This window comes from Nothobranchius furzeri, chromosome 3, assembly GCF_043380555.1.
Source record: "Nothobranchius furzeri strain GRZ-AD chromosome 3, NfurGRZ-RIMD1, whole genome shotgun sequence".
NCBI classification, from domain to species: Eukaryota; Metazoa; Chordata; class Actinopteri; order Cyprinodontiformes; family Nothobranchiidae; genus Nothobranchius; species Nothobranchius furzeri.
In genome coordinates this window covers 46,378,092-46,391,222 of record NC_091743.1, presented here as the reverse complement: position 1 = coordinate 46,391,222, position 13,131 = coordinate 46,378,092, and the positions used below count along the sequence as shown (strand labels likewise).

Below are 13,131 nucleotides of genomic sequence, written 5' to 3'. Positions count from 1 at the left end.
AGTGAACTAGACCAAATTCTTGCTTTGCAAAGAATGGTCTAGGCATGCTCCATTGGAACCTCAGCAGCTCCTACCAGGACTCTGGCTAGCCAATCACAGCTCTCTAGAGGGGTTTCAAACACATAAAGAGCTGTGATTGGTCCATAATGGTGGGCCAATCATAGTGCTCTATCTGCTTAGTGAACAAATCACAGAGCTTTATCCGCTTTGTGGGCCAATCAGGGCACTCTATATGCCTGGTGGGTGGGATGATGCAACAGAGTGAAACAAGAGTATGTCACATTCATTGTCCAGTGGAATGCGGAGATCATTTGAAAGACAACGGTAGAACCCGCCCCACAACCGAGAGCCGTCAATGGAGCATGGCCAGACTAAATAATACATTTATTTAGTCTGGCTTGCCAGGCTAGCTGTCACTCCCTGTCTCTTGAGTTTTCCCTCTGCAGGTGGGCGTGTCTGGAGGTTGACCAAGCTGCAGCAGATCTGCTCATCAGCCGGCCAGGTGTATTTAAGCAGCTGAGAGACTTCTACGCTTCGCTGGATGATTACTCTACCTGGGTATCTTGCTACAGCCACCTCTTCGTATTATTCTCGAGCTCCTTGGACCGTTTGAGATTTTAGATGTGTTTTGGATTTTGCATTTACCCTTCCTGTTTGTTCACCTGGATAAAACCTCCACCTTCATCTCCGACTGGCTGAACTATGGAACTCCTATCCTCTGAAACTCCAACCTGCTCGTGTCTCAGCCACTCCCTGGCCAGAACCACCTCCAGCTGCCCACCTAAGCTCCCTGGATCTCCACAAACTCAGCTCCCTCCATGTCTCACCTTTTGGATCTCAGTCTCAGGAAATCCCAGACCGGACCACTCCTCCCTCGAGCTACTTCCCTCCTCCAGACTGTAAGTCCTCCGCACAATTCAGATTCCTTGTTCCCCCCCTCGAGTTGGATCTAACTCCCATCTGTCCAGATTTCCAGCACCGGCTCCCTTGTGAAAGAACTCAGTTTATGCTGCTTCCTTGGTTTCCCTTTTAATAAATTCTTATTTAAGCACTTGACCCCCGTCTCTGTGCTGATTCTGTATGTCGTGGTTTAGATTTCTACACCACAATGACAGTCGTCTTTCAAAATGTCTTCAGAAATGTTCTTATTCAAACTACAGAAAAGCCAAACAACACAGCTGCTTTAGTTTTTTTATTTATTTTTTTAATCAACAGGTATTAGACGAATATTAAACTTAAATCCTCTCCTGCATCTTCTGCCATTATTACAAGAACCCAAAACTCTCTTTTGGCTGTAATGAATTCTGGGATACCCTTTAGGACACCGGGGGTGTTTCTCAATGCCAAGGATCCTTGCCTTGATGTCTTGGCCCCGCCCCGGTTACGTAGAAGATGTCATCAGGAACCACCAAGGTGTGCTCTAATGTTCATGTTCTAGCCAGGTGTGTGTTCTCCATTCGTTAGCCGTTTAGCTAGCTGAGCAAGGATACAGGAGGTATCTTGTACCCCAGCCTTGGTCTAAAATCTCCCAGATTACACCGCTGTATTTTCAAAAGGACGGCGGATCAGAAGCCGGCAGCTACTTCGGGGGCAAATTTCAAGTTTTAAGTCAACCAATTTAGTTCCAAAGAAATTATCAATGGTTTAGTTAGCTTAGCAGTTGCAGCTTCGGTGGATAGCGGGTAGTAACTCGCTTACATATTTAAACAAATATATACACAATTATTAAAAAAGGGCTCGTTCTACATTTATATGGAAATGTAAACAAAATGTTATTTCCTGTGTTACGTGACGTTACATGATGCAAGTCTGTTCCATTTAACCGTTTTCTTTGACCAAGGCAGTGTCCTCGTAAGCAAGGCGCCTCACAAGGCCAGGTGCCTTTACATTGAGAAACACCCTGGACCCCTCTTCGAAATTCAGAGGATATAAGGACACATTTGAGGACACATTTTGGGTGTCCTTCAAATTTGGACAGCATTGTCGCTTCGCTGTGATATCATCACCTTAATGCAAACTTAGACGGATGCAGCCCCTGAATTTGGACACATCCTCTGGCCCACATGGCAGCAGGTGCAAATGGGTTATTATGGTTTCACTTTTCAAACTGAATGTTGGTCCACCTTCTTTCAGGTCCATGGGGCTGATTGAGGAGTTCAGCATACTGCTCAAAATAGTAGAATTAGGTAAGGCAAATATTAACAAGATATCATTCATTTATGAGGATGTAATTGTGGGGAGTTAATAGTTGTTTTCACAACGTTTTCATTTGTTAATTTAATTTTTTCGGCAGAAACTTTGAATTTTAAAACCTGATCTTTTATTTTTAGCTCTAAAGGTAGCGCGTGAACGCGCTTCTGAGAGGGTCGCCGTCTCGTCCCGGGAACGCGCAGTCAGAGGATGTGGACAGATGGTAGCATCACTTCAGCAGCGCAGGTTCACACACAAGTGTGTGTGAGTGTCAGTGTGTGTTCTGTGCGTTCAGGCTGTCTCACTGGGTTGATTCTTTACAAACTAAAAGCTCCGTGGCGCTCGGTACGGGAGGAATCTAAACGAATTGGCCGATTAACGGGACGTCTTGTCGAGGTAAGAAGACTAAAGACCGGATAAATATTTATGATTTAGAGGTTGTTTATCTTTTGGTCGGAAAATTTATTTCTCTAAGAATTAAGTTTAGAAAATAAGCAGAAATGTATATTTCAGAACAGGTTGTAATACTACTACTACTAATAATAATAATAATAATAATAATACCCCCCGAATGAAGGATGACACTTTACTGATGAAGTTTTGGATTTAATGACTATGACCCTCACTTTCACCGTAAGAGCTGGAGATGTGTACCAAAAAAAATTACCCATGTAAATAGATCCACACTCTTACACCAATACAACTGTTATTAACAACATACACCATAAATTACCATTTCCTTAGCTTTATAAGTTAAATCAATGCATTTGGATCTAACCATTATACAACAAAAAATATTTCAAACATAAGTACATTAAGATAATAATTTACCTTGTCCCTCTATCAAGAGGGCTGCTAAAAGCAAAATCCATGTTAGATCTCCGTCAACGCTGCTTTGGCCGTTTTCATCGCTGTTGAGCTAGCTTGCATTAACAGAACAGGAAATGGACCCTTTCAACATAAAAGCATTTCATTCAAACAGGAAGTGATTAAAACGGATTATAAATAAATGCAAGTTGTGCCAAATTAAAATACAAGCAACATAAGATGCAATTTTAGAATTAGTTACAAATAATAATAATACTTATTATTTATTTTTATTATTATTATAGAACACGTTATTTAGCAAAGTAAACAGATATAAAATGATGAGCTAGATCCTGCATTTAAACACAGCCTGTTGTGACAGACTAATGAGCTGATTAAAGCTGCTAATTCCTACTAAAATGTTCCCATAAATTAAAAGTTTATAAGCTAAAACAGAAAAGTGACTAACAGCTTCAGAAACTTGTTTTTTATGCTCAGTGAAGTACTCTGGGCATCTGTTTGTATCTCAGGATGTGTGGCGTGGACGTGGACCTGGATGATGGTCCAGCTGATGAGGAGAAGGAGGAGGATGAGTTCTGGACCGGGGATGCTGTGAAGATGCTGCCCCCTCCCATGGCCCACAGTGAGGGCAGTGTGTGGGGTGGCCATAGGGGCAGGTGGGGCTGCTTGGCTTGTGGAGCAGCTCTCATCCTCTGGAACCTGTGTGTGGTTTCAGTCGGAGCTCTGCTGCTGCTGGTGGTCTTCTGTGTGGTGCTGCTGCCGTCAGGGCTGCTGCTGTACGCCGGCTTCCTCTGCCACTCCAGGGTGAGTGAAGGGACCAACCCAGAGAATTAATACATGATCGTATAAACTGTGGCACATCATCATAAAGTCAGAAGGTAAACTGAATCAAGCTAACGCAGGGGAATAAATTAGGCTAATCAGTTGCAAACAAATGATTCTGGGCTCTGAGTAATCAGGAAGCTAAAGGCTAAATGTAAGGCAGGTGTGCTGAATCAACAAATGAGGATCAGGTGTGAAGAGTCAGCAGAAAACTAAATCAATGAATCGTAAAAGCTTCATTTTAGCTCTTTATTCGCATTCTCTGCTGAAGTCATTTTCATTGTTCAGCTTTTAAAGAGCAGACTTACCCACATTTAGCTCCACCAGATGTTTCTGCAGCTACCCACCAAAGACACGGGGCTGTCTGAGGCCTTAGGTTGCACCACCCTCATCCGCTGGGGGCTGGTGTCAGAAGCGAGCAAATCCTCATTGACTCCCATGTTAAAAATACCAATTTCACAGCAGAAATAAACATGTTTACAGCCTGGTACCAAAACATGTTTTTGGTTTAAATGATCTAGTTTACACTCATGACAACTCTGAGGGGGGTGAATTTTTTTTCTCACTCTTCTGTTTAAGTGTATTAAAAGCCTAAAATTCTGTATAATTAATGAGCATCCGACCCACGTGACCACAGAGCTAGCTCCGTGAAAAGGCCTCAGTAGAGCCTCGGTCTCGCCTGAAAACTGTTCCATGATTTTTTGTCTCTGAACTTAGACCATAGTTGTAGCGTTTGTGTATTCTTGTTTGGATATTTTTAGTGCAATTGTTGGACAACATGACTTGCTGTGGCATTAATTGCACTAATAGAGCGTCCAAGGAGTCTCCACTTCATTTTTTTCGGTAAGTAAAATTATATTTATGGATTTTAGGTCACTGCCGAGCTGAGCTTAGATTTTAACATGTACTGTTTAACCATGAAATGTAAATGTAATAGGGTAAATAGGGTATGTTAAATGCATTTAACATAATGCTGCACTTTAGAAAATGGGTTGAAATAAAACATGTTGGTGGAGCTGGGTTCCGACTATCGGCTTGTAGAGCTCTCGGGAGACCGATGTTTTCCACCCGTTTCTCCCCTCCCCGCAGCTCGGCGCATCTCTGTCTGATCGCGGCTTCTGTCTGCTGCGCGGGCTACCGGCTTGTGGAGCTCTGGGATGGAAACCTTTCCACCCGGTTCTCCCCAGCGGCAGCTCTGCGCATCTCAGAGCGCAGCGGCGCTTGTCTGCTGTGCGGCTGCCGGCTTGTGGAGGTCTCGGAGACCTCTGTGTTCCACCCGGTTTTACCCAGTGGTCAGCCGGCGTATCTCTGACCCAGAAGCTCTGGTGTGGTGCACAGTTAAGTCCGGTTGTAGCTAGGTTGCTACCTCCGTTAGCTTAGCTCCCACCTCCGCGTTAGCTTTGGGTTAGCTTCAGGTTAGCTTGTAGCTAGTTCGACCGGTGTCGTCAGTTGATCCCAGCCTTACAACCCCACCCTCAGCTCCTCCTCTCTTCCCTTTTATGGAATTGTCTGGGCTTGACGGAACCTGTGACACAGTCAAAATGGCGGTGGTGGCCACCTCCCATTTGGGATCAAAAACGTGATATTGGAGCCTATGGAAAGAAGATGTCCACGTATATTATGTCGATGGGTTGCACACATGTAGTTATATTTCTATTTTCTCCGGGAGTTCCCATGAGCAGAGAAGTTAAAGAACCTGCCAATGAAGCTTATAAACATCTAAGAGCAGACTCTGAAGTTTTCATACTGGGTGGTCCACCGCATGAGCAGAATCACGGAGAAATATTTCTGGTTGTGTCTGCTTGTCCTGAGAAACAGAGTTTGTTTGGAAATGATGACAACGAGAAACTGAATAAAGCCTCGGGTTGTTTTTGTATCAGAACAAGCTGCAGGCTTTTATCTAGGGTTGTTATCGTTTTTCTCTGGTTTTGATGAATTGCTGGTATAAAAGGCTCCCCCTGTCCTGCCTGCATCCTGACAGAGATAAACATTACACGCGCTCCGACCTCATTCGACGCCCCCTCACTCCCAGGCTTTCACCACGAGTTACTGTCTCCAAAGAGAACATTTTGGCAGCAAACCATAACCTCACGAAGAAGCATAATCTCTTCATCTGATCCAGATCGATCTGAACGTGTCTGAATCTGACGTGGAGTTGAAGATTGTGCAGCGCCGACATCAAACGGCTCCGGCACTCATTACCTGCTTGGTTAGAAGGAACACTTTTGTTTGAGTATGGAACACATTCACAGAAATATTTAACTTTGCTGTCATTAGAGACGAATTAGGGGATTATTTTAGAGCTTTCTAGAGCATCACAGAGATAATTTTTACACTTGTTCCAGTTCTTCTATAGTACTTTCATAATTTGATTTTAGGATGTTAAATGTAAACATCTAAGCTTCCAACAACATGACAGCAATTCGATGCATTTACACATCAAAACCTGATGAAGACGAGCTTCTGGAGATCAAACCTTGCATCTGGGTGATAAAAAAGAGGATTTACAGTGACACAGTCCACAGTCATCTCCTGGTTTTACAGAAGAATGTTCCACAAAAGAGAAAATGTCCTATATGGGCAGCAGATTTGTGGATGAAAATATTTTGCTGATGTCAGAGGAGACTGGGCAGACTGGTTCTAGATGATAGACAACAGCAGCAGGATCTGGTGACAACATGAAAGCATGGATCATCCTGCCTTGTGTCAATGCTTTAGGCTGCTGCTGGAGGGGTAATGGTGAGCGGGAGATGTTCTGGTCCCACTTTGGACCCCTTAGGACCACCTGAGTATGATTTAACCACCACAGCCTACCTGAAGATTGTTGCTGAACTTTATGATCACACAGACCCATCTTCTGATGGCTACATCCAGCAGGATCAAGCACCGTGTCACAAAACTCAGATTATCTCTAACTGGCTGAAAAGGAGCATGAGTTCACTGGATTCCAACGACCTCCACAATTACCAGAGCTCAGTCCGGACCTTTGGGATGTGGTGGAACGGGAGATTCTCCTCATGCGTGGGGCTGATGCTGTCATATCAGTCTGGACCAGAACCTCTGTGGAACATCTGGTTAGATCTACATGAATAGTTTAGGAGGTTCTAAAGGCAAAATGGGGTCCAAGCTGGCACCAGCATACCAGAATTTAATGTTAAGTCTTGTCTACAAAAGAGATTTAAATCAAGAATGAAAATGTAATGAAAGAAAAATGCTTTCTCCAGCAAAAGTAAGGAAAAGCAGGCAAAACACATAAACTCACACAACAAAAGCTCTTAAAGTTCTCTGATTTGATCTAAAACATGCAATGAACAAAATCAAATCTCCATAGCTGATGGGGAAACAAAACCCTCTTAAATGTCTGCTTCAGGGTTTGTGTTTACCTCGTTCACCTCCAAAACCAACATGTTTTCCCAGAGCTGCAGAAATATTTGGATTAAACGGAAGGTGAAATGTTCACAAATCATTTAGAAGAAGGAATCTGCAGCACTCGTTCTTGTTTGACTTTACTGGAAATTTTGACATGCACGCTCGTGTTGTTTGTGGAGAGCGAGAGGATTTTAGGTCTGGCAGGAGAAAGTGTAATGCTGCTCTGAGGGGAGCCAACCATCAGCCTCATGGGAGCTGAAGATTATTTGGACAAAAACATGATAAACTCTCCGCAAAGGTGCTGACATTTATTCTTTATGTTTAAATTTTCTGTTTAGTGTTAGGAGTAAAATCTCTAAACCAGAATGATAAAACTGGAGTTGGAGATTCTACTACTGATGAGATGATTACAGACATGTGCCTTGTTCTGAGATCAGCAGTTTGGTTTTCACCGACAGATTAAAAAGCAAGTCATCCCCAAATCAACTTTTTTTGCTGATAGACTATAGAAACGAGTGTCTAATCGTGCTGTAGACACGTGTAGTCAATAATTTGGCTCTTTAGTGCATCTTGGTTCAAATTTAAATACTCTGCCTAAAACTGTCAGTGTTGCACCCTCTTCAGGTAAAACCTCTGCACTACATTTGAGTTTAAATCGGCCATCAATATTGGCTAAGAGGTACACTATGATGTCACAGTGCTGTTGTGTGTGTGTGTGTGTGTGTGTGTGTGTGTGTGTGTGTGTGTGTGTGTGTGTGTGTGTGTGTGTGTGTGTGTGTGTGTGTGTGTGTGTGTGTGTGTGTGTGTGTGTGTGTGTGTGTGTGTGTGTGTGTGTGTGTGTGTGTGTGTGTGTGTGTGTGTGTGTGTGTGTGTGTGTGTGTGTGTGTATTAGCAGCTCTGCCTTCTTGGTCTGCCAGGCAACAGGATTTAGGGTAGCTCAGGAGGCTGTGCGGGTTGTCCAGTTATCTGAAGTTTGCAGGTTCAATCCTGGCTCTGGACAGAAAATTCTGCTGTTGTGTCCTGGAGCAAGACACTTAACCCGCCTTGCCGGCTGGTGGTGGTCGGAGATACCGGTGGTGCCGGTGTTCGGCAGCATCATCACCATCAGCGTGTGTGAATGGGTAAACAATGCACTGTAGTGTAAAGCGCTTTGGAGTCCTCTGACTCTGAAAGGCGCCATACAAGTGTGGCTCGTTTATAATTTGTTGCATTTTTTTAAAACAGTAAGTGAAAGTGGAGTAAGACTCTGGTAGGGGGTGACTTGCTCTTTAAAGAAACCTATCAGTCTGGTGGTTTGAGAGTTTTCTTGTTGAACAGTTAACGTGTAAATGCAATGAGACATTATTTATTATCAGGGAAGGAGTCAGTTTGAAGCCAACAGGTGCTGACTCTGTCAGTTTGAGTCTTTCAGCTGTGGTGACACATTTACTAATAAGACAAGACATTCTGATTTGGTGTCAGCAGCATCTGGGGTCAGAACACAGACAGAAAACATTTCTGTAGAAAGCAAAGTGGCCATTTAGTCACTCTTAGATTTAAAAAATACTTAAAATAGGAAATTAGTGAGCTGTATGGGTACTGAATACAGTCTGCATGGCTTATGTTTCAGCTTTGTTGGCTCTTACACCTACTTCTCTCTTTTTGTCATGATAATTATCTATAATAATAATAATAATAATAATAATAATGATGATGATGATATTTTGGTGCTGGTTTATTTGAACCACTGGACAGATTATATGAAAATTCCTGGAGAAATGTACCTGATTAATGAGATGGCTGCTACAGCTGATCAACAATAGCGGCTATAAGTCAGACAATTTTTCTGATTTTGAGCTGAGATTTGATGTCTTGATAGCTTTGAGTCTTACCCAGCACCATGGACGTAATTTGGGGGGGGACATGTAATCCCCCCCCCCCCCCCACACACACACACACTTTTTTTAAAGTCAAGTTTTCACCCCTGCACTTTTTACCATCCAAAAACAATATTACGCTATGTTAAATTGACACTGGTTGAGCTCTAGGACCAAGCAGAAAACAACCATTTGTGTTGAAGCCTGTTTCCCATTAGAGCATACTGTAAAGATACCCCCCCCCCCCCCCTTCTAAAGTGAAAATTACGTCCATGCCCAGCACGCATATCTAACTCAGGCATGCAAAGTAACAGGTGATGCTCATTTCCTACTTGGAAAATCACAGGAGAAACTCGAAAAATTGGAACATTGTGCAAAAGTTTATTTATGCTAGTAATTCATTATAAAAGGTGAAACTTTGAGACAGACCCATTCCATGCAAATCCAGATGTTTCAGCCTTTAATATTTTTTTACTGTGATGATTTTGGCTTACAGCTGATGAAAACTCCACATTCAACATCTCAGACAATTAAAATATTGTGAAGAAATTTAATATTCTAGACTCAAAGTGTCACACTCACATCAGCTCATGAATCCAGAACACCTGCAAAGGTTTCCTGAGCCTTTAGATCAGGGGTGTCAAATATGTGGCCCGCGGGCCGGATGCGGCCCGCAAGCGGGTTAAATCCGGCCCGCGAGATGGTTGTGAAAACTTTATTTTCATACTTTACAATGAAGAGTGAAAATAAACGTATCTTTGTGAGCAAGTTTCCTCTGTAATGAGTATAAATAAAACAAAGCTTTGCTCAAGGCTCACACAAGAACTTGAATCACATCCTGAAGTCGGCCGCCACTCAGGATGTGACTTCTAGTATTGATGTGTTGGTGAAAGCTAAAAGATGTAAAGTAAAATGAGTCAAATATACTTTAAGTGCTGCATGGAGCTGATCTAGCCATGTGATCTGTAAGCTCTTTAAATCACTAAGGAATGTTTTTTTAAATTTATTGATTTATTTTTTCAAAATTTCAAGTACACTTCAGGTGTTGCACTACATTGTCCTCAGGCTCCAGCTTTGTTTTATATTGATTGTATTAAAACAAAGAAAACAATCTGAAGTTTTTTTTTAATTTACCGTTCCGGCCCACTTGGGACTAGATTTCCCTCAATGTGGCCCCTGAGCTAAAATGAGTTTGACACCCCTGCTTTAGATGGTCTCTCAGTCTAAGGTGGATTACTGACATAAATTAACTTTTGCACCACATTCTGATTTTTCTAGTTTCACCTGTATGTCTTTCCTTCTTCTCTGAGTTTTGCACCTGGGTGACTGAGCGTCCAAGGCCTTGCTGACATCACTCACAGCTGACCCTGTTAGTCAGACTCTCTCCTGGACTTCCCCGACTCTCCTCTCTGGGTTTGTTCTTGCAGGTCCTCGATTCCTCCTCTACCATCTGCCGTTACCTTGACGACAACAGCTGCTCTGCCCTCATCATCCTGGGCTTTGTGATGATGTCTCCACTAGTGGTCGTGGCTGCTGCGATCTTCTGCGGGCTGCTCCGAAGGTTTCGGCTTCTGCTTTTCATCCAGCCGATCGGGCGTGCTCGGTACCGAGGGAGGCTGCAGGACTGGGTGGGCAGCTTCCACGCCTGGGTCTAAGAGTGTGGGTGAGGGTTCAAAGCACGGTGAAGAACGAGTTCTGGAGAGGTAGAGTGTGATAGAGAGGGTGGACGAGTCCTACCTCTGGGACAAATGGTGAAATTAAGCCTGTAGGAGAGATGAATGTTAATAAAGCCTGATATGGGATGAAAAAATAACTCTTTTTAAGCTTTAGGGCTGAGCAGAATAAGGTTTCAGCATTAATGTCATAACGTCTGTGTTCGTGTGCAACAGTCTCACGCTGCGTTAACTACCTGCAGCCGTCTGTCATGCATGCTAAACCGAACACGTCCAGCTGCACATCTCTGCTGCCTGGAAGTCCCTAAAAACCGGTGATATCTCTGTTTAATCGTCCAGCTGGTTCCCGTGGTTCTAGAGAAACGTTGAAACTTTGTGTTATTGAGAGACGTGACAGTCTGATGAGGATTGTGATTGTTGACCCCATCAGAAAACTGACTTGTGTTTGATGCTTTAAACAAAAAGAGTTTACAATAAAGTTCCTGACGATGTGGTTAAGAGAATAAAACACCTTTTTATCACCAGTTTACCCAAATGATTTTTTTTCCTTCTAACTCTAGTGCTCAAATGATTCTAAATCATCAAGAATTTCCACTTTCCACAAATTTTTTATGAAGTAAAGTTGTGCAGAAGGCCAGAGGACCTTTGAGATGCATTTATTAAATATCTTCTTGTATAACAGATATCATTAGTATCGTCTTTTACATCAGCAGACTTTTGGAGTGACATGGTGGCTTGTTTAGAGGAAAGCAACACAGGATGTGATCCTTTAGCAGCTTGTTTACAGCTCTTGGTTTTACAGAAACAAAAAACTCTGCATGTATAAAACTCTCCTGCAACAATGCTGTGTTTCTGTTGCTTGTGCAACTTTTTCATATTTTTAAATCATTTTCTTGAGCCAGTATTTGCCTAAATGACCCTTTACGAGGTTAATGAAAGGCCACCTATCGCCTCCTGTGGCCAGAATATTCCACTTGCAACTTCAGACTGGGGCTGCTTTATTGGAGCTGACATACCTGGCGCTGCTGTCTGGTGCCAGCAGGTTTCGTGCATGTTTTAGATCATGAACACAGCTGATTTGTTTAATTTGGTGATGGATCGCTCCTCTAGACACCAAGAAAGTTTGGGGAGACATTTCAGATGTTAGATTAAGGTGTTTAAAATGCAACGCACAGTGAGGAGACGGGTTTTGCTCTTAGTTCTACAAATGGACACTAGGGGGTGCTAAAAGCAAGCAAAAACTGCCCATAATTCCTCTTTAAACATGGAAATATTGTTCATGGTTTAGAGTTTTTGTTCATTTTCTAAGGCCTAGTCCACACGTAGCCGGGTTTTTTGAAAACGAATATCCGCCCCTCCAAAAACTTGCATCCACACCACCGCGTTTTAAAAAAAAACTCTGTCCACACGTACCCGAATAAATACGTTGTTAAGGACATGCCAGACCTGTAGGCGGCAGTACTTCCCCCGTTCTTAACCTCGTCCTTCGTCTGTGGTCTTCCGCAAGGAGCAGTAATTCCGCTTGCAAAAACAAACAAGCAAAAAGCGCTTGGACAATTGATAAAGCGAGCGCAGCTCTGAAGGCTTCCATGATGCCGGCTAGTGTAAACACAGGTCGCACACGTGATGTCAGCATTTTTTGTCGCGGAAAGTGACGTTGCAGACCTTAAAACTCTGGTTTTGTCTGTCCACATGCAGACACCCAAAATGGAGAAAACGCAGATCTTCACTTTGGCCGGAGTTTTTAAAAAGATCCGTTTTCGTGTGAAAAAACTCTGTTTTCGTGTGGATGACAGGCCAAAACGTAGAAAAATATCTACGTGTGGTCAGGGCTAAATGAATGAAGGTTTCTGTAGGACCTAGTGAGGCTAAAAAACAAAGCAGAGAGTTAAAGGGACTAAATGTCTTTCGCAATCTAAATATTCAGTTTGATCAGCTGCTGCTTATTTGCTGCTCATAGATCATTGTTGCTTATTTCTACTGTGAAAATGTGAAACATTAAAACCCCTTTCACAATAAAAGTAGCAGCAAACTGACAAATGAAAGGTTGTTTATGATTCAAATCATCAGGACAGAAATAATGAAAATATATTTCAGAGCATTTTTATTTGACATGAAACACTGAGGTACTTTTGTTCTTGTACTTGTTTTGAAGATCAAAATAAACAGGTTTCATTATGTTCTCTATTGTTCTGACATGTACGACTTATTTATAATCGAACATTTTAATGGCTGTAACAAAGCAAGTTTTGTCCTAATTAAAGTTGTTTCATTCCAGTTTAACACCTGAAAGATGTGATTGTGTTATTCAGGAGAAATGTGCTCGCTACCAAAGCATGTACTGACCCTCTGCCAATAAAAGACCATTGTTGTCATCCGGTTTCCTTTGTGTT

General features: G+C 42.6%; 1 protein-coding gene across 2 annotated transcripts; it reads left to right on the top strand.

Moving 5' to 3' along the window:
- tmem88bl (transmembrane protein 88B-like) lies at nucleotides 1-13,113 on the top strand. Of its 2 annotated transcripts, XM_070549237.1 has the most exons (5): nucleotides 1-899; nucleotides 2,134-2,186; nucleotides 2,331-2,586; nucleotides 3,528-3,822; nucleotides 10,493-13,113. In XM_070549237.1, the coding sequence occupies exons 4-5, from the start codon at nucleotides 3,529-3,531 to the stop codon at nucleotides 10,718-10,720; spliced, it is 522 nt and encodes a 173-aa protein (XP_070405338.1). In that variant the 5' UTR covers nucleotides 1-899; nucleotides 2,134-2,186; nucleotides 2,331-2,586; nucleotide 3,528; the 3' UTR covers nucleotides 10,721-13,113. The 2 variants fall into 2 exon arrangements, with proteins under 2 accessions (XP_070405338.1, XP_070405339.1); XM_070549238.1 differs by having other exon boundaries at nucleotides 2,134-2,586.
- The last annotated feature ends 18 nt before the right edge of the window (nucleotides 13,114-13,131 follow it).